The sequence below is a fragment of the Cyprinodon tularosa genome, unplaced genomic scaffold, assembly GCF_016077235.1.
Source record: "Cyprinodon tularosa strain WSP-4 unplaced genomic scaffold, ASM1607723v1 ctg20, whole genome shotgun sequence".
NCBI lineage: Eukaryota > Metazoa > Chordata > Actinopteri > Cyprinodontiformes > Cyprinodontidae > Cyprinodon > Cyprinodon tularosa.
The window spans coordinates 94215-120458 of record NW_024038734.1 but is presented as its reverse complement, the minus strand read 5'-3'; the positions used below and the strand labels follow the sequence as shown (position 1 = coordinate 120458).

Sequence of the window (26244 nt, the reverse complement as noted above, 5' to 3'; positions counted from 1 at the left end):
TAGTTTTAGAGAAACCTTAAAATGTGAGCACTCTTGCAGATCCTGTGCACAAGACTAACTCAGTAAAACAAACTCTACGAAGGACACCCATCTTCGTACTCAGCCACGTTGTTTCTGCTATCACATAAAACTAGAGACGATATACAGCGAATCCTTACATAACACTTTCTGTAGAAGTGGTATCTGTGCGTATCGGAGCTTTTATGATTTCCAGTCCCTGGCCATTGCAACTGAGCTATAGCAACAACAAGAAACTAATGATGAGTCATGGTACATTTTGATGATACACGGGTTAAATGTCAGAACCACAAACTCTCCCACAAACAAGATAAGTCTCATAATGGATATCAGCATTTTTATTTGATCATTTCCTTTTATGAAGGGAAAAATACATTTGAAAGTCTTTTGGCACACTTCACTAAATTGTGCCAGAGTGTTTGTACTCTGCATGGCACACTGCCAACTAAACATTTTGTGAGACAAATATGCTTTAACTGATTCAGCAGCTTTGGTGAAGTTATTGTCAAGATGTCGATGTATAAAACCTTAGGCATCTCTCGAATATTTAAAAGGATTTTGACAGGGTTTTGCAATATTTATTTTAAATTTTGGGGGGGATCGAGGCTCAAATAATTAGATTTTTTTTTTCGCCAAATGGAAATGAGGTTTAATAACTGCTGAAAAGTTGTTTTTTAAAATATCCCTTTGATCTCATATTTCTGTTCTGAGGATGTTTGTATTCACCGTATTTTCGCGACTATAAGGCACATATAAATGTCTTTTTTTTCCCTCAAAATGTGCGGCGCGCCCTATAGTGCGGTGTGCCCTATGTGTGTTGTTATTGCGGACGTTTGAGACCACCATGAGAACGTTAAAGGGGGAAGTGTGGGCGTGGATTGTGTATAAAAGAATAGGTATGTGCTTTATGCAGAACTCCTCATCTCCTCATTGAGGAGATGAAGAAAGAGTGGCTGAGGGAGGTGTATGTAAGGAGACCAGGTGGTTTTTTCCACGCATCACCATCGCTGTTAATCTGTGACTCCATGCGTGCCCATCTCATAGCCGATGTGAAAAACATGGTGAAACAATGTTATTCCAGGAGGTCTGACAAAGGAACTTCAACCGCTCGACATCGGTGTGAACCGGCCGTTCAAATTAATGCTACGTTCACACGTCTGCTGCTTAATTGTTGCTGCTTGTACCAGTTAGCTCTGACGCGCAGCTGAAGCAGCTTTGCTGCTCTGGCTGCGCGGTGCAAAAGTGTGTCTGACTCGCGTTGGGCGGAGCTACTCTATCCTTTCTTTGCCTTGAAGCTATATTTGCTGTGATCAGTGGGAATAAAGTAGTTTTAATATGTTTTTAAGTGAGAAAATCCACCTGAAAACTTCATCAGTGCAGTCAGTTCATCCAGATTACCATCCTGCCTTCTAATATTTTTTCTGTCAGAGCCGCTCAGACCCCCACATACCAGCGGTGCGCTGTCAGTAGAAATCCCATTCAACAGCAGCCTCTGGCCGGGTCGCCTCCTCGCGGTTCACCGCGGCAGCTGATAGGTGTTTTTCATCTAAATAATATAAACTGCAGTCACCAGGATAATAAAAGCGAACATATTCTGCCGGTAGATGTATGCATTTTAAGTTAATTTATGCGTCAACAAACTTTCAGAGGAGTGATCACAGCGCTCTGTGTCATCAGCGATGTGTCTGTCTCACGGCCAGCTCCCAGGTTTGATTAATACTTTGTAATAAATACATGAATAAAGCACAATCATACTCAGTTTTGCTCACGCTCTATTTTTAAATACGCAGTAGAGGTATTTAAACGTAGTAGAGGATATGTACCGTTATATAAAACCTGCGCCCTATAGTCCGGTGCGCCTTATGTGTGTGTTAAATACAGTAATGTCACACATAACTGAGACTGCGCCTTTTAGTACGGTGCGCCTTATGGTCGTGAAAATACGGTATTAAAAGATAAATTAATGATATAGATTAGAAGAGGCTTTTTTTTATATAGCGTGTTCCTGACAAGTAAAAAGGTTAAAAGGTCTGATGACCTGAAACTATATAGCTCTGTTTTTATCCTTTAATGTTATAATGAAAACTAAATGTAAAAGTATAAAAAAACTATTAGAGCGTAAACACAATTACAATGGATTATCAATATTGCGATAAATTCATTATTTTTTAACCCTGTGATCTTTTGTCAGGCCTCAGGTAAAAACTGCTTTTGCTTCTTCTCTAAACCCTGAACAGGTATTATAACTGTGTCCCCTTTGCCGGCTGCATGTTTGTTGGGCCCTCTAAAATATGCCACCCCAGAGTGAAGACATTTGAAGATTTGCCCCTGGGGATGCATTCACAAAAGCCTCCACAAGTAAGCTCTTTTATTCTATTTATACTCGTTAATAGAGCATGGCGACGTTTTTATTTCTGCCTTATAAATATACCTGATTTATATTCCTTCAAACTGTGTCACATTCCCAGGATAACCAGACCGACAGCGGGATGGTTCTGGCCTCTGAAGAATTTGAGAGAATTGAGCACAACCACCGGGGCGCTGTGTTAAAAAGGTTTGTCACGCAAAAACTATGCATCAGAGAACGGAAATGCAGGAAACTATACAGCCGATTATTTAGTGACATAGTTTGACATTTTGGGGTGATGCATGCGCATTGCTCACCCAAAGGACTCCATTTCAAAGCAATGAGCAAACAAATGCTCCACATGTTTCAGTCAACATCAGAGAACATTCATTCTTGGCTGGAAAATGTTGAGGAGTCACACGCTGTTCTATGTGTAGCGAAACCAACTTTGAGGGGGAAATATGCATGAGCTGACTCTCAATCTGCATGTGGAAGCAGAACATCACAACAGGATGACTCATTTAGACCCAAGGACCCATTTTTAGTCTTGTTTTGAGAAGTAGTTTCTCAAAAATGTTTGAGAATCTACGTCAGCTACAAGTACAAATAAGAAGGTTTATCCAGCTACTGTATCAGGAATAGATGAGGATCTGAAAACCGCTTTAGTACTAAAACTGATAACAAAATTGTGCAGATAATGTACTCAGTCTTTGTGAAACTCTCCACGAAGGTCACATTCTCACCTACATTTACTCTGAGAGTCTCCTAAGTATAAAATCATCCTTTCTATCCAAAGTCTACAGGGAAATCTAAAGCAATATATATGTTAAAATAAAAAGCTAAAGGATTTTATTAAATGGGCTTTGGCAAACCAGAACACTTTTAGTTGTGAATGTACAGTTCAACCAGGTTTATGCTCACACATATGGAGTGAATTTTGTATTATTGTTGTTTGCCGAAAAGAACGGGAAAAAGAACATGCTTTCAAAATTTTAATTTGAAAACAAAAAACAAACAAACAAAAAAAAACTTGTTTTGTAAATGGAAATTTAAAAACGGAAAGCAATTCAGAAAGGAAATAAAAGAAAAATTAAACACTAAATAAAGGTTATGTAACTGTGGTATTCTCAGGTTTCATTTTTCAAAAAAAAAAGTTTTACAACTGTTTTTTACATTTTATATTTAAAAAATACACTTTTTTCAAACTTATATTTTTCAGATTGAGTTTAACAAGAAGCTTTCTTTTCAAATTGTTTTACAGATCACATTCTCTTCTCCCTCTTGACCAATAAAAAAATTGTTTTCGTAAAAAAGGAGTTTTTATTTTCCTCTTCACTGTCACTTTATGCATGTTCTGTGTCAGGGATTGCTGTTTACAACAAAATGCAAAATAATGGCGCCACATGTTTAACCAGGAGTCCTGCAAGGCAATAACTCAATGCAAGCAGCTGGCTTTCCTTAGATATAAACTTTATGCAGGAACCCCACATTCATATCTTCAGGTAACACAGAGTACATTTCAGACTTAAGCGATAGTTTCAAGGTGTTGCTTTATTGTATATCTCCTACCATGTCTTTCGGCTGTGCTGTTCTTTTTTCATCTCTTACAGGTGATGAAGCAGACTGAAAATGTTTTGTCATTATCTCCTTTCTATCTCTTCTTTCTTTCATATTTTCTCTTTTTTTTTCTTTTTTCCTTTTCTTCTTCTGTTTTTCTGCTCTATTTACATTGCAGTGTCCATATAAACTGTAAAACTCCCTGCATAATTATAATAAAGCAATTTATATGCATGAAACAAGTGTAGCAGTATGGCAATTACCATACTGCTCCACTTGTGAAAGTAAAATCTGTTGGGCTCTTTTTGGCATCAAGACAATTATTCTTATTGCCACATTGCCAGACAGGACACTGTTAAAAAAAATAAAAAAAATATAATCTTTTTACCAGTCTGACTCTATGAGTTGGTTGAATCGTCTCCATAAAGAGGCTTGAGATGAGACGTGTTATAGAAATAAATTTGATTGGATTAAAATTTCATGCAGACTGATAGAAATGCGTCTTTGCTCCTCGCTTTAGAAGAAAGCTCACCCTGAGAAGTAAGGAGAATGGGATTTGTAAGACGCAATTTGAAAAAAAGAATTATTTTATTTATATATAAAATAATTTGAAGAGTGTCCTACTTCAAAAAAGGTTTTGAGAGTAACTTTACTCTTTTCTTAGATTTTGTCTTTTCAAAATTTAATTTGTGGATTGCATTTTTTTTTTTGTGGGATTTCCATCTACAAAATAAATAACGGGAGAAATTTCGCTCCATACTAACATGGATTTAGCAAAGTGGGTTACTAAAATTATGAGTTTTAAAGACTTTGTTAACCATGGAAAGGGGTTGAACACAAACAAATTCCCCTTTATAAATGCAGCCATCCCAATTTACTATAATTGTGTGTTCTCAATAAAATCTCCCCTAAACACATTGAAGTTTGTGGGTTTAACACCAAAGTATGGGTGGAGTATAATTATATAATTATAAATCTGATTATATAATGGAACTGAATTTGTGGTTTTATTTTTAAAAGAAAGTGATTCAATTAAGTGATTAAGACTTGAATTCATTAGCTGAGGAATACCTTCCTAAAAGTAAAGTCTGACTTTTCTCGCCCTGTCCTCAGTCGTATGAGCAGCACCAGCAGCACGGAGCCCCTCACAGCCTCCCACTGTCCCACTGGTCAGAACACCAGCAGCTCCGGACATCGTCCCAACTTCTTCAGCCAGCTGACAGGACAGACCTTCTACAACAACGAGTACGGCCACCTGTCCGAGGAGGGCTTCTGTGACTTCTACTCATCGCCAGGGACCCCTTCCTTGGCCTCCTCAAACGTGTAAACCAAAGAAAATGAGTGAAGAGCAGTGATGTTGGTGGTCTGAGGGAGGAATGTGAAATTATACTCATGTCTCATTATCAAAAGGATTGAAGAGCTTCTGAGCAGAGCTGGCTTTTTCTCATCTCACTGTTCCTCCTCAGCAAATGGACTTAACTGATGTGCCTGGATTTCCTTTAACCAGCCACTGGGTGGCAGTATTACAACAATAATGAATCAAAATCGTTTTCTTTACATACATTTATATTTTTATCTTTTATATAAAATTTTCTTGCCTAATTTTTTACACCTTTTGTCTTATTTAGGAGAAAATAAATAAACTTTATCCTTTGTTTGTCTCATTTATGTAATATTTAACGATGCATCTGCTAATTCCACTAAATCCAGGGTGTTTTAGGCCTGTTTATCAATTGGAGCCACTGAACCATTTGGTGAAACGTATATAATTATGCCATTTGATTGGTCACATTTGGCTACTCGCCTCCAGTAACGGGCCAAGTGACGAAGGTAAACAGAGGGATGAAGGGCGATGAAAGGAGTGAGTCACACTGAACACCTCTTATCAGAGGTGGACGCAAGCATGATGATAGCTGTGAGAGCTTAAAGCCGCCTTACAGCCTCCCATCACCCTGTGACGAGCTGCAGGGTGTTGGCGCTGGGTGCCAGCTGAGGGAAAATAAGGGTGCAAAGTCCACCTCTGAGTCATGTTTAAACGTTTATAGAAGAAAAAAAATAAATACTTAAGGTTCCATTTTCAGTTTCAATGAATAATAGATAAAGGTGAAGTCTTTGTAATACACGGCAGGTGTCATGGTGTGAGTACAGAGCTCAGTAAATTAGAATACCACCCACAGTCTGATGAAGTTCATGGTTAGATATGAGTTTCAAAATGAAAAATGTTACATAAGAGCAGTTCAACAGGATTTTTAAAGGGTTCCGCCGCAGAATGGCATTCAAACTTAACCTCTGCTGAGGTTGTTTATAGAGGCCCTCAACCTGTTTGCATGGTTGGGTCTGTGTCTCCATAAAGCTGTGCTCCTTTGGCCCTGATTGGATGCATCTGAATTGGCTTAAATCCAAGAAAGTGGCATTTCTACCCCAGGCCCTGGTTGTCTATGATTGCTCTTAAAACTGCAGCCTACTCCTTGGATAGGCTATTGCATGTACACCTTTTTGACCAGATTTTCCTTCCACTAAACTTTCCATTACGATCCAGGTACCCTAAACAGCTTGCCTCTTTGGGCCTTTTTTTTTTTGCCAGCCCTATTTAAATGTTCCCACTTAACTAGATGGCAGTTGCCACCAAAAATATCAACCCTTTCACTGTGTATTATCAGACACTTTTTGAATAGAATAGGAGATAACCTTACAATAATAATCCAATGTATGGGATTTAGAGGTGTGCCTGCGAATAGACTTAATTTCTGAATCATGTTAAGGCTTGTTAGCCTTTCAGGAATGGTTCATAAATGGAAATGATACGGAATGTTGTGCGGTAAACTCTCTATGGCCCCTTGGCGGGAAACAGACACCATGATAAACGTCTGTATGGCTTAGAAAGCAGAAAAACAGGCTCTGTGTTATCATGGTGCTACATCTTTTAAATCATAAAAACCTCTTAGATTTTTTGTATTGAAGCCAAACGACACTTCCTTAATACAACCATGGTTTTACGGAGTAATGATGAGCCACACATCTGTCTGAATAGTCGTAAAGAATGTTGAATTATTGAATGTATGGAGTTTAAGCACCAAAGTAGAAAACCTTAGAGAAAATATGAGCCATTTAAACAAAACAAAACAAGTACACACTATTAAGTTTCTGGCACGTCTTTCCTCGACATGAATCCCAGTTGTAAGAAGAGATGTCCTCTCCTGACACCGATGACGGTGTTAGAAGACATGTGATCATCAGGATCCCGACGTCAGAAGCAGAGTAGATGGAGCTGGAGAGGATCCTCAGTAACAGAGACAGCCTGGTAGTTAAATCATATGCTTCTCATTGGTCTCTGGCTTGTTTTCAATCAGAAGTGGATTTAGCTAACAGGCTAGCAACTTTGCACTTATAAATAAAATAAGCACGGGGTTGAGAGGCGACCCTCATGACATCTTTCCAATCTGGATCTTCTTCCAGGCTTCGGAGGCAGTAAATATACACGAGTCGATGATCCCGGCGACGGTGAACGTCCCTCCGACGATGGCACAAATCTGCAAAAAAAACATCACTCTGTCAAGACCAAAGGTTGAGAGTTTCAAGGATTTTTTTTTTCAGCATCATTTTGCACAGATTCCACAGGTTCCGATTACATTTAGTCATGAAGCATTACGCTCACACCAAAGAATGAGCCATAAACTGGCAAAAAGCCGCTGGACTCACAATCCTTGGCAATGACTAGTGATAACACTGCGAGCACGCTAGTCTAAAACAAAGCTGCAGCCGGAGAAACGAAAACAGCAGAACAGGGAATCCAGACTCTAAGATATCAACCAGCAGGAAATGTTTCCAAAGGGCTGAAGGTGAGAAGCAGGGGAGGAAAACTAAACGGGTTTGGTGAAGGTATTCAGGTTATAGCACAGAGAAAACAAGACTCATGTCAAAATTCTAGAAACTGAAACACCCAAGAGCCAGGAGGATTATCACCAAGAGAACCACAAAAACATATCTACATAATTTAATTCCCTTTTAAGGTGAAAATAACATCTATGAAACTTGAGTCTTAAAAAACAGAAAAACAGATAACTAAAATACAGAATACTGTGACATAGCCCTGAGAGCAGGAGCAGCTCTCAAGGACCATAATTCATCTTAATCTCACTTCTAGTCCCAGGTGTGGCCCTCTGATTTACCAGTTCATACGGGGAGGCAAATACATATATGGCAAAATGACTAAACCTTGAAAGAAGAAAAAATGTGTAATCTGCAACACAGTATTTTAACCTTTTCTGCCATTTTTTGCTTTTAATTTAATTTAACTCCAAACAAACATCCAGTGAATCCATCCAGTGAATCCAATAAGAGCAACGGAGTGCGTGACGTATGTTAAGCGATGGATAGTTGTTGCCAACAAAAATCAAAGCGTGCAGTTGCACGCCTAGAATAAGAAGATGAGCCTTGATCCTGTTTCTCTGTTCCTCTTTTAAAATTAATTTGCTGTCGATATCTTCTAGAACAGACCTAATAGCACAATCTACACCTCAACTCTCCAGCGGCAGCCATTGTTGTTGTCACCCAAGCACGCTTTGTTGACGTGGTTGATTACGTTACTGTTGATCATCTGTCCATCATCGTATAAAGCCCTCCCTGACCATTTGATTGGCCAGCCAGATATTGGGCAAGCATACTCGCGCTACTATTGAGCAATGCCAGACCGAACTTCCCGACCTCAAACGTTGTGGGCGGGACTAAGTTCAGAATGGCACCCAGGCTAGATGCTTAGTGCTGGAATAACAAAAATATCTAAAAAATAATTACAGCTGTTGCTGTTTTTTTCTATACTTTTATACATTAAATCTAAAATAATTGTAAGATGTAAGAAAAAAAAACTAAATTCTGTTAAACATCGCTATATTTTTTAAATGATAATCTATCAATTCAAAATCACAATATTGGGATTTATAGTTACATGATATCAATTAAAACTTCTAAATGAAATGTATTAGATGAATGAATGAATTCTGTTTTCTACAGAAGTCAGACAACTGTGCCCGTGGAGAGGATATTATTTTTGCATTTTAATTTAATAAAAAAGAAAACCTCCTCATAGCGCTTCATGCTAATCTTTTTTGGCCGCCCCACAGTAAAAACTTCAGGCAACACTGCGTTTAAGGTTTGATGCTTTCTAATTTCTTTCCAGCATTACTTGATGTAGGTTTTGAACGAGGCACCATCCTGACTCCTGTCGTTTGTTTAACTGACCTCAGAGTCACCTTCTCAGAAGTCCCTTTATACCAGTTAATAGTATAACAGTTATTGGAATCCCCCCATTTCTGGTATAAAAGCATGCTTGGTTTTCCAGAAGGTTGGGAGGTTTTCTCCTAAACTATCAGAAAGCATTTTAGCTGATGTGCTCCTAAAAACCGACTAATTTAAAGCAAACACTTTGGTGTCCATGCAAAAACCCGATTACCTGATGGTACTATAACAGCTAGGTAATGCAATGCAGCCCCTCCCCAACATGTTGCTGGCAAGTTCCTGACTTATTACACTTCTTCCAGCTTTCAAAGAAGATGAAATTGAAATATTTTAGAAAACTTGGAAAAGAAGCAGTTCCCTGAAGGAATAATCCCAAGGGATTAATAAAGTTGAGTCTAAGTCTATAACAAATATAAAACAGCCATTAGAAGTGGCGGCCTGGTGGTTAGGGCAAAAAGCTTGGAATCCAGAGGTTATGAGTTTGAGCCCCACTCCCACAGACTGCCACTCTGGGTCATTGACGAAGACCCTTAACCCCCACACTGCTCCACGGGCGCCACACAATGGCAGCCCACTGATCCCCAAGGAGAAGGGTCAAATGCAGAGAGTTCATTCCGTTGCTCTGTACTTGTGACAGTCTAATGACAAAAGCTGGGGGAAAAAAGAACTGTATATCAAATATTTGTTTTTCTTTTAAAAATAAAATTACTGTGATGATATTTTATGTTTTTGTTCTATAAAAACCTAAACCCTAACCTCTAACTTTAGAAAAAAAAAACAGTTTGAGACAAATGCTCCTAGCTCTCATATTCTATTACCCTAAAACCTACATATAAAGATTTAGATGTCGTTTATTTCAATATTTCACCCTTTCATATAAAAGACCAGATCTGATAACATTTGGAGTCTTTGACCTTTAAAGACAGGGGGGGAAAAATACAGGAAATGGAGCCATGTACAGAAATATTCTCACTGACCGTCGTGATGAAGCGATAGAAAGGCTGCCTCCTCTCTGTGTACTTGACTGTGATTGGACTGAGGTCGTATCGGAACCAGATCGCAGGAATTATTCTGCCCGTGTGACTGTAGGCAACATACTCCTGCGTAGAAACAGAGATAAAAGCGGGAGACCTTTACGGAGATCTGCAGCAACATCAGAGAAAAAGAAGAAATTTAATTAAAGGCGAAAAAGTTAATCAGTTCAGAAAATCAGTTCTGAGGAATTTAATCAATTTTCTTTCTTTGTAGTAAAGAAGGCAGTGCGTCATAGGAAAAAAAATAATCAAAAACTAGTCATTAAAGCTGGAACTATTAAACTTAACTAGAAGAAGCTGCAGTGTGTTCAGTTAGTGATGACACAGCTTTAATCAACTTAGATTAAACTTCATCTGTTTATTGGCCCACTCTATAAATACAATCATATCAGCATGTTTGGCAGGACAAAGAATCCTTCTGTCTCTGTTGACGTTCCACCAGGACCCTCATTTCCCTGTTTCACAGTCGCCCGGCAATGTTGTCAGTCTATACTCTGAAGCCAGTTTTCAGTTAACACAGTTCTAGGAAGTGCGTTTATGGGTTTGTTGACATTTTGGGAGTGTTTCCATTCACTATAGGTTACCCTTCTCTTCTAAGTGAAGCCGGAAGCTAAATGCAGCATCACACCCTTAGCTGGTGGATTCATGGAATAACTCACCTTCTTTATGATTTTTAACTTAATATTTAGATACATTTCATTTAAAATGTGTTTAATGATGTTTAAAAATAAAGGGTAGTGACAGCATTATGATGCGGGGAGGCTTTCTTTAACGTACCCTGATCTAAAGCGACAAAAGCAGCTGATTATTGTAAAATATAATATAATATATGCAATATAACTTCTGCTAAGGCCGAAAAAACAACAAAGACAATACAAAACCTTGTTTGCCACTGTATACTGGTAGGAAAACCTCTGTCTGCCTGTTAGGTCTTCATACACAGTCGGTACAATCTTCAGGATGTAGTCGTGTGAGGCCAGCGCTGCAACAGAAGGTGTTTGAGCGTTAAAATTAGAAAGCCCTTTTTTATCGTTCTAATACTGACGTAAATGGATGAAATATGACAGTTTTTTATAGTTTTTATGTGTCAGGAATGTGATTCAAGTTTTCCCACTGCTAGGTGCTGATTTCATTGCCTCATATCCAGGCTGTTTGAATACTTACGGTTAGATGACAGCCGGTTTGCCCCTCCTAGAGCATTGAAGGCTCCTTGGACCTTTTGTACCTGGATCACAATACAGACAAGAGTTCCCGCTTTTAGTAATTCTGTTAATCCCCTTAAATTGGCTGTGTTTGTGTGCATGTCCTAACTTGTAGCTTTTCTCCAAAGGCCAGCTTGTGGATGGTGTGAGTCATGTCAGGGTTTTGGGGCTGCGCTGTAGCGCTGTGTGTTGACACATGGAAGTTCCCCGGTACCTGCAGACCAAACACACACAGCTGCTAAAACGGTGTCTGTTACACAGTAGGTTTGTAACCAATGTTTAAAATGGATGCAGTTTGGTTGGAAACCGAATGTCTTTTCCACTTCACTTTTTTTTCCTAAAAAAAAGTTATGTTAAACATGCAAGCTGCTAGGTTAATAACTTTAAAGGTGGCGGAAGGACTGACGCAGGTGGTGAGGTTGGAGCAAGCGGAGCTGACGATCTTAGACGACATGCTACACATGGACGTAAATAAATCCCAGGGATCATTTCTCAGTTTAGACAGAAGAAGGAAGGGAGAAAGGGGGGGCAGGAACTCCACTGATTCACTAAAACCCAACAAAGTTTTTTTTTCCTTTCTGTGAGTGGGTAACATCTTAATATTTATACCGAGAATCATTATGCGACATCCAGGTTTTTTTTTAGAGCTTTTGCTATCAGGATGGGAACCTTTAGAGTTTTGGATCAAAACATCATAATATTAAATAATTCAAATTCAAACAAAAGTTTGTTTTACTTACAACCATTTACACACCATGCTAGCACGGTTCCCGCCTCCTAGTGACGATTTACACTACTATTTCTCTCTAGAGGTAAACAAGAAAATCAACATGGCGGCCCCCGTAACATTCAGGAAGTTTGTGGAGAGTCAGGCAAAGAAGGCAGCCTTTGGTGAATTTATTTGACAGAGTCGGGTTTTTGGAAAGTGGATACGACAAACGATAGTCTAAACAGGGCTTACAGATGCAGGAAACGAGGCAGAGGCTGACTGTACGGAGATGACGCGGTCTGCTCATACGCTCTTTGTTATCTGAGAACCAAGCCAGAACTGAACCCGGCCGAGCCCTACTGAGAAACTAGTACCATGTTAGTGCGGTTTGGTTGTAGGTGCTATTTACACTCCACGGTTATCTCAGTTACCATGCTCGGACTAATCTCGACAGTTTCAAAGGGGTAGTGTAAATGGGGCTTATATTTCTATTCCTATTACTCTGTTATCTGGACACCTTTCCACAGTGAGCTACACGGATGTGCTGTTTGTGTGACTGAAAACTTGAAATATTTCTTTTATCCATTGTCTTCAAGTTATCAATGTTTGCTTCTTCGTTGCATTGTTGATTAATTTTCTTCTGAGCATATTCACATCTGTCTACTACTTGGGCCCTGTTTGTTTGGTCAAATTGCCAAAAACAGGGGGACGAATCACCCGAACTACACAGGTAAGGTGAGAAAGCATTCTGAGCTCAGACATTAGCAGCGGGAAATCAGTGTGAGAACAGTGGGAAAGAGAGCACCATAACCGGGACAAGAGGACCAGCTGTGCCGCTGTCTAGAGCTCAGTAAGCACTGCGGTAGATTGGAGGAGCATGTTGGGCAGAGGGATATAAGGCGGCTCAAGACGAGAGCGGAGGAGCAAAGCAGAGATTCGGATTAGTCCACCAGGGAAACAGCGCCAGGCTGGGGAGAGGCTACAGCTTACTGAGGCTAGCTAGGCTAACTGCCGATGATCCAAGGAGCACCTCAGAAGATTGGATAAGTCTGCCGGGGAACAGAACGCTGAGGGTGTGGGAGAGGCTAGTGCTGAATGGGAGTTGGACGGCAGTACTTTTGAGAAGCCTGTCAGGGAGAATTAGCAGCAAGAGGCTACGGCTAGCCAGGCTAACCTCTACACGTTAACTGCTGAAGGTGAAAGAATGACAGGGGGATCAGAGGAGCCTGTGGGCACACAGCGCAGCAGAGCGGGGAGAGAAGGCAACTGCTGGTCGGTGTCAACGCTGGAGGTAGGACCATGAAACATTCATTCTATGGCTGAATTAAAGCAGCTTTCTAAAAAAGCCACCCACAAACCTCCTAAGAGAATTCCCGCAACGTCCTTTGTCAATGTTGTTTTCCTCTATCTTCCATTTCGATAAAAAAAAAAGCTCGTCTCTGCTGCCTCCTCCACTAAAACGGTGTTTAGTTCATGATTTTGATACCTAATAATGCCATGTCAATGTAATTTATGGATTTGGTGCTGCGATCGGTAGATAATGACTTTTCCGATCGGAGATTGCCAATCAGCTCTCAAAATCCAGACCGGTTCACGTCTAATTGCTTCTAAGATAAGCTGAACATCCAAAGGATCCCCTCATGTTATCAGTTTTCAGTATCTGGGATCTCACACCAACTTTTGGTGTTTCAGCCATGCCAAGAACAAACTGGGGCTATTTTACTGGGGTGAATTTCTAACAAGCTTTTTTAATTCCTAAAATGAAAAATACATTGATGAAAAAAGATTTACTTTAAGGATTTCTTGGAACTAATCAATGCTTACTTTGTTAACAGTGAACTCTCCCTCAAAGCGGCAACCCTCTCCCTGGTTCAGAGGTATCTTCATAGAGTTGTCTATGTGACCGACCTCATGGCGTCCCATTTCATCCTGGATGTCCAAACCCACCACTGGAAGAAAAAAAAAGACAGCATACATGGGGAGGTAATTCACACCTAGTTAATATATAATTACATCGGTTTAAACTTGTTTGTTTTGAAGTATATTAAAAATATGAGGCAACAAAAAGGGACAGATTTGTTTTGTGATGACAGGAACTCTTAGCTGCTTTAGTTATGGTGAAAACTAATCACGCCTTTACCCATGTGCTTACACAGAGAGTTGTCAAAACAAACCTGTTTTATATTGTCAACAAGTTTAAACTCTGCAGCAAAACTAGAAACAAAATGTGTTTAATTTTTTTGGGGGGTGAAGGCTTCGTCGTGGAGATGAAACTGGTTCAAACTGGTACTAGATTAGACTTTATCATCATTAACAGAGAATAAAGGGAAAATACGCAGGAATGACTGCAGCCTGTGACCCACAGTCAATACACAAAGTCCAAAAAATCCTCACCATCACCCACTCTCTCTTTCTGTGATTTTCCACCCCCCTCCCCCCATGCGGGCTCCTGTGTGTTGGCACACGGGCAGTGGCCTAATTTTCAAAGCCAGCGAGGCGTGTTGAATCTGGGCTCCACACGTCGCCACTGTTGACTTCTGACATTCAAGACAAGCTACTTCACTCCGTTAATCCAGATCTCTAAATAATGCAGCAGGCAAATATAAGCACAGAGACTCTGTGGGGGAGATATTATGGCCTCCTTTTAAGACGTTCAGGGCTGGAAGGAGGCTGATTTAAAGCCGATCCATCTTTAAATAGGGGCGACTGTTTTTCCATGAAGTCATAAATGAACAAGAAGCAGCCTGGAAAGGTCAGTCGATCGAAGATGTTTAGCTGAGAAAGATGCTTTCCTTAAGTAAGAAAGGAAAAAAAAAAAAATAAAGGTCTTCCATGACGAAATGGGTTTGACTTCTGAGTAAATTAGCAACGGATGACAATCCGGCCTGGAAAGAGGACCGATGAAGTATTAACTCCCAGTCAGAGCTTAAAGTGGACTCGGGGTTTAAAAAACACACATGCATTAATGAGAAAGGTTGATTGGAAACTGCAGCCTTTATCTGGGGAAGCGGGTAGTTAAACTTTCTAAACCGACAGTTTGAGTTTGTAACCCAGAGCCTCTGCAACACAAACCATGATTCAAGCCTTTATCAATGCTGCCATTTTGGGAAAAAAAAGAAAATCTCCAAATGATTGGGAGTTTTCTGCGCCGCTCTGGCTGATTTGTCAGTGTTTGGTGATGAGCATAGTTTCTGAGGGGAGTCATCATGAGCAAATAAGAACTGACTCCTCTGTATCGGCAGGCTTTAGAGCGAGCCAGCAGAGGCAGCTTCAAGTCAGACACAGATCAAAGCAGAGCAGCAGAAACCAGGCTCATCTATGTAGACCTTTACCGTAGATGTTACACAGACACCCTATGGATGTCACTGATTTGGACCCTTAAATGATGCATTCAAGTTCGTTTTCCCAGGATGGAATTTACAGCTTCGTATTTGATTCTTGTTTGGATTAGAGTCATCAAAAGTATAGACACTTTTCTCAAATGCTTTATCTGGATAAAACACTAACTTGGTACCGAAAATTTAAAAAGGCAAATAAAAAGCACAGAGTGCAGAGAAGGAGGATAAACTCATGTTTGTGAAATATTGGGGACCTAATGGTATTTAATGTATATGCATTAAGTGTTTTTAAAATATATTTGCTGCAGCTACTGTTAGATTTCTGCACATTAAAAGAATAATACCTCAAAAAACCTTTAAATATGGAAAAATTGTGTTAGGTTTGTTTCATTTATATGGATACCAATTTGACTGTAACAAGTGATTCTGTTGAGAAATAGTGTAAATAAAATTTTTTGACGCTTTTAATCATTTTTTTCATTTTATCTCCTTATGGTATCAAACAGTACTGAATATTCTCCAGTTTACTATCACTTTTTGCTTTCTCGGTACAAATCTGGTTTGTACGCATTGTTCACACGTTTTCATGAGTTTTAGATCAGGTGGATTACAAAAGATTGCAGGATTCAGGAAACTAACCAGTTGGAAAAAGTGATTTAAAAAATGTAAAGAAGGAAATCCAGCCAAAATTAGGCCAAAACCAGTTAAATGCAGGTCACTAAAGGACATCCAGTCATCTGATTATAATCCCAGTATAACCTTTAAACCAAAACTCTGTTGTGATAAATATACAGAAAGGCAAAGTATCTCATTGTCCAATAAAATGGAAAAAAAATGACCTAAAGCGAACATCATTAACAGTGTAACAGGAGGCGCATACCAGCAGAGAGAGAAATAAAGAGGTGTGTCTTTGTAAATACTCACAATCACAGTGTAAGTTTGGCAAACTGATGTTTAAACTCACATCTATCTTCCCACCACTGTCTTTATCAGGGTCATCCACATACAGTTCATTTACACTACAGCAGACAGAAACAAAGAAAGAAAAGGTTAGAAACTTGGTCAACATAAAAAAATTTATTTTTAACATGATTTTAATACAAAAATGATTCATCTCCGGTTAAGCTACAACAAAAACAACATTTATGAATCTGTATGTGTAATTTCCTTCTTGTCACACCTTCTCTATGTCATCCCATCATTACACACAGCTGACGCAAGCATAGAATAGATTTTCTTTTAGTAACACTGTCTCTGTCGCCTGGCCGTTGGGCTGGGCAAAGGAAATTATACCGAGGGGCTTCAGCGTTCATTATTCCCTCCCTGCGTGCGTCTCAGATCCAGGATGTTCCAAACTTACGTACATTTCGGTGGCTATGAACCCCGTCAGCTCGGACAGGAAGAGGAAGAGTATGAAGACACAGCAGAGGATGGATACTGTGGGGAAAGGAGACAAGCAGGTTTTAAAACATGGCCCCTCTTTAATTCACATTATTCTCAAGTTACCAGTTTGTAAAGGAAAGATGCTAACCCCAAAGAGCCAGACTATATCCAGCTGTTTTTAGCAATGGCTGACCTCAACTATTGACATAAATGAAATCACAGCGGTCATAAATTTTTTTTCCCCCTTAAACAGCGGTTTTACTGCCAGTTTTAGAGCTGCCATTACGCAGGTTTTTAAAGACCATCCTACACTCATTACCCGTTGAATACCAGCACACCAGGCGGCCATTACAGCATCCTTTCTCTGAGAAGGGTGAGCTCACGCTTCTTTGAGGCATTCAAATTGGCTCATTTTACATAAACAAATTCATTCCTGCCAAGACCTAAACAGGGAATATCTACTATTATATAAAATATTACACACAGAAAAAGTTTAAAAGGAGAAAAGCAGCAACTTCATGTCTCAAACTAATGAGTCTAAATTAATTAGGTGGTTTTGTGTTCACTGGGGTGAAAACGCATCAAACGGATCTCTGTCGCTGTGGTCTGTCCGGTCTGGCGGGATTCTCAGTCAGCAGGTGAGGTGAGCTGACGTGGCAACGCGTTTCCTAGGAGCCCACAAGCACATGACCCTGCGGTTGGCAGGGTACTGCAGCCACACCCACCAGCGATGAAGGAGGCTTTGCATAAGGTAATGTTTAACCAGCAAACAGCAGGGAGTGTCGCCATGACACATAGGTCACCAATTCAGGTTCATCAAAACACTTGAAGCAATTCTTCCCCTGGCTTCAAAGGACGACAGCATGTTTCCAGGATTATTGGAGGCTGGAGTAATAATCAGTTACAACCGGTTGTAAACCTGATGGAGGTGGAAACACTGAAAAGTCTGATGATTTACAAAGACCTACCATGACTGGTTTACACTGGAAAGATATTTTTTTCCAAGCTGTGACAAGAAGAGATAATTAAGCAGCACTTATTTGATTGATGTCTTTAATGGATCCTTCCAACAGGATTCTGCTGCAGCTTATATTAGAGCAGGGGAATTTTCTCCAAGTTTGCACAGCTGGTCAAACTCCAGTCACTCAGGTTCTTACTCTTGTTTTCATGCAATGACAGTTTGAAATTTTTGCATTCAAATTATTATTTTTTTTTATGTCAGCAAAAGCAAGAAGCAAGCTGACCAACTATGAACTCAGAGTTCTTTCAAAAGTGCAAACATTATAAATACTCATACGAGCAGTTTTATGCATGTAAACATCTTTCCCCGCACATTTCTTTTTTCCATTTTAATATTTATTACATCCGTCAACAATTAAACATAGAGTGAAACCAGTGACGACAGTGTCAGTACTGTAAAGTGTAAAACATTAAGTGATTGTACAGAGAAGGACTTGAGTTATTAACATTTTCCCCCCTGAACCTCTCCCAACCCTCACCCCACCTCAGCCAAAAAACTAAAGCCAAAGGCAAAAAAAAATTTTAAATCTCACATACTGCATCTTAATTCTGGATCAATAGTGTTTGAGTCTTTCCTCTCTGGTTTTAAAAACGGTTCCCACGTACTGTGATACACGTCAATCTGACCGTTTCTTTTTTGGATGAGTCGTTCGTAAGAGGCGGTCTCTAAAAGTGCTGCGTACCATTCTGTATATTTAGGGGTGTTTTGACCCCTCCAGTGTCTTAATATAAATCGCCTTGTCATGGCTATTTTTAACCATTGTGGTTTTTTTTGTTCCTATCTTGACCTTATAATCTAAGAAGTCCTAATGTAGGTGTCAAAAATAAATTGGAGTTAAGAGTGCTGTTGATTTTTTCCCATAACGGTCTGCTAATAAGAAATCAGGTTCGGACACATGAGGAACATATAAAGCATATCTCCCGGACTTTGTTTACATCGCCAGCAAATATCCGAGTTACTTATTTTTCCCCGCACATTTTTGAATGTAGATTTAATACCATGAGGCCCCCAATACATCCCAACCATGAATTTTTGCTCTTTTTCCGTGCTCTTTTATGTTTTATGCTCCTGTAGATTCTCTCCTCACTCGTCAACCTGTTTCTGTGCACTTTTGTCAACTTTGAGGGTTGAGCAAACCTTCAAAGGTAAACTGCCTGTGATTGGTTATTTTTCAGGAAATTCCACCTCCCTAGACAATACTGTACTTCTTAATTTTGGCAGTATGAACGTTAGCAAAGCATCTTAAGTCTAAAAGTTGTTCTCATCAAGATTTGAATTCTGACTTCATATCCAACAACCATCTCCAACATCAAATTACAATTTTAGAAACAGAATGCTGAACAGTAGCTGCAAATGGAGTACAGAGGTTCCAAATTTAACATAATTTGTTTTAGAGCACTACTTTCATGGATTTTGTTTATTTCATGATGACCTTACTTAAGCTATTTTTACAAAGAGATTGGTTATTAGCCTAAAGATTCTTTGCTAATGTTACTTGTACGCACCTAGGAAAAAAAAACTGTACTGCCAACAATAGGCAGTTTACTATTAGTGTTGCACCGATACCGATACCAGTATCGGACGGGGCCCCGATACTGCCCTAAAATGGTGGTATCGGTGAGTACCAACCAATAGGGCACTGGTACCATTCTGAGATCCAAAAGTTTCTTCAACTATTGTCACCCACTCCTGGTAGGCAATAAAAAGTTCTACTGGATTCACTTTGTTTTAGTCTTTTTCCTGCTTCACAAAGGTAGGCAGCAGCTTGACATGAAGCCATGATGGCAATTATTTTACATTATTATGGTATCGGTATCGGCCGATACTGCACAGCCAGCCAGGTATCGGCGCAACACTATTTACCATCTCAGGTTGGTAAATGCTCAAAGGAAAAAAAATTTACATGAATGCAGAAACAGGTCCACACGTGAGTAAAAAAGAATCTACAGGCAAATAAAAAGCACAGAGTGCAGAGAAAGAGGATGAACTCGTGTTTGTGACATATTGGGGACCTCATGGTATTTAATCTATATGCAAAAAACATTCAAAATATGCCTGGAAAGCATGTCTTTTACATAAACTCCTAATTGTGAATTTAAACAGTTTCGGACTTCATATTTAACAGTTTCCAGCAACAGGTAGGGGAAGAAGAGCTAAAATATAAAATAGAATTGTGATTGGAGATTTTAGCAGTTTGACATTATTACTCTTCTAAAAAACATACGTATTAAACTATAGTACTGATAGCCAACCAGAGCCTGGTCGCATTTCTTCTCTAATCGCTAGTCTAGACTTGCTTACTTCCCAATTACAGCAGAAACGATTAGGCAGAGAAAACAAAATGCACAGAAAAACTAAAAAGAAGCTGACATTTTTTGAACTAAATGCAAATCACAAGAGAACCTGAGGGCTCTGTGTACAAAAAATAAAACACAGGCCAGCCAAAAAATTAGCTGTGGTGTTGTGAATGAAACAATAACAGCTGGCAAACGTGTGTGAGTAAAGAGCCCACACCCTTAGACAGTGGATGGAGACAGGAAGGGAGTCCACTGTCTACAGGAAGGACTTCCAAGCACTTCCTCTCTGTGGTGGAAATAGATGTAAAACTGCTTAATTTCCTCTCTACTCCATCATGAGCCATAATCAGCCCTCAGTTTGCAACATCAGCTCAGTTTAACCGGTTTCATGTTTTTTTATTGGTGAGGGGGAGTGGGCTTTTTTTTTTTTTCTGCTTGCATCAGCTGACTAGCAAAATAAGAAAATAAGAGAGGCGCCAAAAATGTGTCATCGGGTCTAATGAAACCTACTGAGCCATGAATAATCAATGTAATTCTATGAGTTACTGATGACAAGTAAGGAAAAAAACACCTAATCCTCTGCTGACTACTTCCCATGTCCTTCAGGCAATAGAGGTCTGCGATCATTAACATTCTCCACATATTTGGCTGTCTTAAAACATTATTATTTCACGTTTACACATCTCAAAGCATGGTTAAACCTGTGTTTATCAGACAGGTACCAGCTGGCAGCCCCTCCTCTTAACTCTTCTTTGATAGCTCTGTTTTCCAGTTGAACTGAGGTTACCTCTCTTCATTTAATAAAAAGGTCCACTAGCCAAAGTCCAAAGGTGTTCGGAATACTTCCTGTAACGTCAATCCTACGATTATAAAGCTCAGGCTATCAAAGAAAGGTCCTATTTAGAGGCAGTAAATGAAGCTGAAAGCTTAGATATAAAACAATATAAAGCTTTAAATAACTGGGGGTCAATTTCAGAGCTGAAACATTTAAAATAACGTCCACCTCTTTCACTGAGTCTCTCCCTCTCTTTCCTGCACTGTCCTCTTTACAAATTCTCTTGCCGTTAGTCTTTGTAAAGAAAAAATAAAATAAAAAAATAATAATTTTAAGTTTTTGCATGGTTTCCTTTTGGTATTTAAGCCATCAGACATCAGACAGACATCATTTTTCAAAATTGAGTTTCAGGAAACCTTTTAATCTTTTTTCTTCAGATTTTGGCTTCCATTTTCATTTCAGTCCTTGTACTTCATCCTGCCATCATTTGCTGCAGCACATATAAAAAAAAAAAAATTAAAGGAATTAAATGGCCTACAATTACACGAGAGTGTATAAAAGTTATGCTTTTAGGGAAAAGAGAAGTTTAAATCAACGCTTCAACAGAAATTCTAAGAGAATTATCTTCTTGGTGTTAATTGTAGTTATTCTATGTACTGTAACGTTAAGACTGCATACTGAAAGAAAGACAAAAAAAAATATAAACATAAAATAAATGAAACCTTTAAAATATTTAAACCGATAAACTGTCAATATTTAGCTCAGTTTCTTCTATTTTAAATAGAGAATCACTGAATTTGTTTCTTTTCATTTGTAAGTAAATCCAGTAAAATTAGCATATATTGCTTTTCATAAACTATTTTGACCATTTAAAAATGAATTGAAAAGGCATAATCATTAATTTAGTTGTTTCTTGTCCCTATTTTCTGCAATTGATTTCAAACTTAACCGAAGCACTCAGGATTAATCCGTTTCCATCAATAGCAGGAAGTTTTCCTCTCCACACTGTGGCTTATCTAAGCTAGATTGGGTTCAGCGGAGGGGACTTTAACTGATATGACTTCAACCACTGATATCTGACCACAAACCTTCCTGATATGGAGGCCAGTCGGACACCTTTGATGTCTGCACATAAGCAATTAACTGTATTTTACTGACTCTCATTGCCGGCGGTTTGGATACTAGTGCTCATGCGTGGAGTTATTTTGACTACTTTTACATTATTGATTAAAATATCAAGTGTTTTATCAAATGATTGATTAAACTAAAGAGAAATACCTGTAATAAATTAAGATTACTAAATAGGAAAATGCATATATATATATAATTCATATATATATTTATGTAGTTTTGTTTAATTACTGCTGTGAGCAGGTTATTTATTCAGCAAATGCCATGTGTTAGTCTTTGTTTACTAGTGGGTCCTAGAATTTCTAAAAGTAGAATGGGAGGCAGATCCCTTAGTTATTAGACTCCTCTCCTGTGGAACCAACTACCAGTTTTAGTTCATGAGGCAGACACCGTGTTTAGTTTTAAGGCTAGGCTTAAAACTTTCCTCTTTGATAAAGCTTATAGTTAGAGTGGCTCAGGTTATCCTGAGCTATCTCTATAGTTATGCTGCTATAGGCTTAGACTGCTGGAGGACATAGGGACCCCTATTTCATTATTCTGCTTCATTCTATTTCTTTTCTCTCACTCTGTAGAATTTGTTAGTTCAATCTCTAACGTTCTGCTCTCACTGCCTTTTCTCACAGTAGCTTCGACTCGTCTGTTCCTGTTTGGCTGTGACGTCATCCTGGAGAGAAATATCAGCTGTGCTGCTTCCATCAACACCTTTGTTTATAGATGTTGGAGATCGGCCTGTTTTCCAGTGTAGTCCTGTTTCTCTGACTGTGACTGGCTGGATGTGCTCTCTTCATCCTCTGGCATGGGAGCTGGCTCAGAGCTTGTCTGCCTGGCTGTGTGTTTCCTGGACTGGGCATTGTTTTATAGTCACTTTTTGTATCTCTGCTTCTGTCTCCTTGAACCCCAGTCGGCCTCAGCAGATGGCCACTCACACTGAGCCTGGTTCTGGCGTTTTTTTCCTGTTTAAAGGGAGTTTTTTTCCCTCTCCACTGTCGCTACAAGCATGCTTAGTGTGAGGGATTGCCTTCGAGTCAATGAGTCGATGCACTGAACTGGTTTTCCTTAGATATAAAACTTTAACTGTAACTGTAAAGTGCCTTGAGATGACATGCGTTGTGAATTGCGCTATATAAATAAACTGAATATAATTTTTACCATTACTCTGTGTAAATTATACAATCACCACATTTTTTCATCATTACTTCAATAATCTATTAATCCAATCAACCTCAGCTCTAATCTTCAGTGTTGACCCATGACAATATATGATAAAATACAAAAATCTGTGGGGGCATAGTCACTTTGTGAGGTAATGTATGTGATATTATTTAGAAATAAGGGCTAACAATCTGCATCCAATCAACTGAGCTGTTTTGTGAAGAAAGGAATACACCCATTATCAAATCCTTATTCCTTAAACTATTAAAGGAATAGTACACCCAAAACATGATTAGCCTTCATTTTCTACTCACCCCCATGCTGAACAACACTCTGGAGTACTTTTTTTATATCTCAAATGCATCTGGAGATCTGGGAGGCTTCTTGCTGTCTACTGACATTCAAATAATGGAGGTGCCCAGCGCCCGAGGTTTCCGTAGCGTCGTGAACGCGCTTTCAGGAAATCCTATACACTACTGTTTATGCTCTAAAAACATTCTAAATGACTTCGTTTCGAGTAAATTCTGGATGCTACCCACTCAGGACACTTGGAATACATTGGACGAGCAGTATGGAGGAATATTGACACTTTTTTTGTGGACTTTTATGGACCTTTCTGTCTCGGTCACCATAGACCTCCATTATTTGAATGTCAGCAGACAGCAAGAAGCCTCCCAGATCTCCAGATGCATTTGAGATATCAAAAAAGTACTCCAGAGTGTTGTTCAGCATGGGGGTGAGTAGAAAATGAAGGCTAATCATGTTTTGGGTGTACTATTCCTTTAACTTTAGGTCTAGTTTCTAAGAAGTGCTAAAAAATAGGTATCTCCTTCCATCCACATCAGAAATATGCATTTTTTTCTATCATGTAAAATCCAACTAGAAATGAAGGCAATGATTATTGTGATGGGTGACGTAGGTTCTCTACAGTGGAGGTCTTCAACGGGGGTCCGCGACCCCTAGGGGGTCCACAGAGGTACTGCATGGAGGTCACAAAAGTTCCGGTTGATTAGACTTTTTTTTTTTTTCCCCTGCAATTATTTCCAATAATTGAAATGTCTTTAAATACACATTAACATGAAATCAAAACACTGCAGTAAACAGATAAATGGAGGCAGAAGATGTCTTTTAATCATCAATGCACACATTCAGCGACACACAGGAGCTCTTTCAAGCTGGGCACCGTTTCATTCACAACACCTGTCCCATCAATGAGGGATCAGAATCAGAATTAGAAATACTTTAATAATCCCAGGGCGAAATTACTTTCGTTACATGACTCCATCTGTAATAGAGTGACTATAGAACCTGTTGGATATAACGCTATTTCATACAATATATATATAATTAGGGGGTCCCCTCTCCATCTCGCCATTAGTTTGGGGGTCCTTAGACAGGAAAACATTGAAGACCCCTGCTCTACAGGATTGGGGACATGGTTTTCAATAAAAACCCACATAATGTACAGTATATAGGTATGTAGAATGTCCATATGTACATGGAGTCTTACTCACTGAACGCTCCTGTGTAGGTTGGTTGGGTGAGATCTTTTGGCACTTTCCTGTAGATATCAAATCTAGGAGAGAAAAAAAAAAAGGGAACAGAAGAGGGAAAAGGCGAGTGAGGAAAAGAAAATAAAACGTAGCCAAAGAAAACATTGCATGCTGAGAAAATGAACACTTTCTGTACCCATGGTGGTGTTCATATTACAGAGGAGATGTGGAATGTTAGCTCTGGACCGGCGCCATCACACGTAACGGACCCAGAGCACCAGCTGAGACTCAAAAGAAAGGAATGTTCTTCTATTCAGAGGTGGTCTTTTATTATGATCTGTGCTATAAAGAGTCCAACTTGTAAACAAGTGTTTTGTGTTCTTCGTCCTTTCATAAAAATAGAAAATACAAACAGATGTTGGTTGAAATCACTTCCACCTGATCCTCTTATGAAATACTACGGCTCTAATAAAAGAAAAAAGAAAAAAAGAAAAGCAGTAACATAACCCAGAAACTATTCCCATCCAGGAGTTCTTTCACATATCCTTTTTGGGCAGTGAAACGCTTTCAGCCCCCCCGTTCTTTCAGCCACATACTCAACCTCCCACCCTCATCCTCCTTCCTCTTTCTCCTTCCAAAACAGACACATCTGTCCATATTTCTTCCACTGTCAGCAGCCAGAAAATGATCACAACTGATGCAATGCAGGGCGGAGGAGGAAGGAGGAGAGGGAGGGCTTCCTGTCCACCCAGAACAGGACTTTTGCTTTAATTTTTGTCCTCAGTTTCTGCTTTTACTTCTTTTGCTTTGTTTTTTTTTTCTTCCTAAGCCACAACATATGAAATCATCGATCTGACACTTCAGTCTGCTGACCTGCATGACAACAAGCAGCTGAAGATGGCATAGGAGCCAGGAGAACCTGACCTATAAGGACTGTTTATCATCTGTAACCATCTAATATGAGGAAAATTATTATATTAGTTCAGCAAATATGCAATAATCTATTTTGTGAATTTTTACTCATGCGCTTTCATTTTCTGGATAGCACACCTTACTCTTCCCCTTTTGATTGGAAATGATCGGCCAGAGGTTTTAGAACAAAAACAGACCAGTTTCAGACCAGAAACTAAAAGTTCAGCTCCTGCAATCATGGCGTGTTTGCTCTGGTTGACGTGCAAACATTAGAAAGACAAAACAGAAACTGGGAGCTTTGCTTTTGCACAAGAATAAAACAAACGCACCTCTAAAGAAAATTACCTCTTTTTTAAACCTTTGTGTAAAGATTAAGAATATTACTAAATCAAACTGGTTTCAAATCTGTACACATTTGTACACATGATACCCTGATCTTTTTAATGTCAATTAAGAACATTTTTTTTATGAAATGTTAAAGAAATGTTAGTCTGTTAGCCTCAAAAACAATTCCAGTAAGGCACTCATGCTGCAGCAAGTTAAAAAATCAATTTGAAAAAAAGAATATTTGTATTGTAGGCTGTGCATATTATTTTAACAATATGGAAAAGGTGTTTTCATAACAGTTTACGACATTTAA

At 39.2% G+C, this 26244-nt stretch overlaps 2 protein-coding genes across 2 annotated transcripts in view; one reads left to right on the top strand and one right to left on the bottom strand.

Moving 5' to 3' along the window:
* flt4 (fms related receptor tyrosine kinase 4) overlaps positions 1 to 5593 on the top strand; it is an 87005-nt gene extending 81412 nt beyond the window's left edge. Inside the window, 3 exon segments of the mRNA XM_038284568.1 lie at positions 2256 to 2376; positions 2487 to 2572; positions 5036 to 5593. Of these exon segments, the coding sequence (XP_038140496.1) occupies positions 2256 to 2376; positions 2487 to 2572; positions 5036 to 5249 (421 nt within the window). The 3' untranslated portion in view covers positions 5250 to 5593.
* A 1246-nt stretch (positions 5594 to 6839) lies between these two features.
* ergic1 (endoplasmic reticulum-golgi intermediate compartment 1) overlaps positions 6840 to 26244 on the bottom strand; it is a 31167-nt gene continuing 11762 nt past the window's right edge. The window contains exons 2-10 of the mRNA XM_038284566.1: positions 24714 to 24775; positions 16805 to 16877; positions 16365 to 16459; positions 13927 to 14051; positions 11503 to 11607; positions 11356 to 11416; positions 11073 to 11173; positions 10135 to 10257; positions 6840 to 7452 (exon numbers count right to left, since the gene is read on the bottom strand). Of these exons, the coding sequence (XP_038140494.1) occupies positions 7345 to 7452; positions 10135 to 10257; positions 11073 to 11173; positions 11356 to 11416; positions 11503 to 11607; positions 13927 to 14051; positions 16365 to 16459; positions 16805 to 16877; positions 24714 to 24775 (853 nt within the window). The 3' untranslated portion in view covers positions 6840 to 7344. The remainder of the gene's footprint in view (positions 7453 to 10134; positions 10258 to 11072; positions 11174 to 11355; positions 11417 to 11502; positions 11608 to 13926; positions 14052 to 16364; positions 16460 to 16804; positions 16878 to 24713; positions 24776 to 26244) is intronic.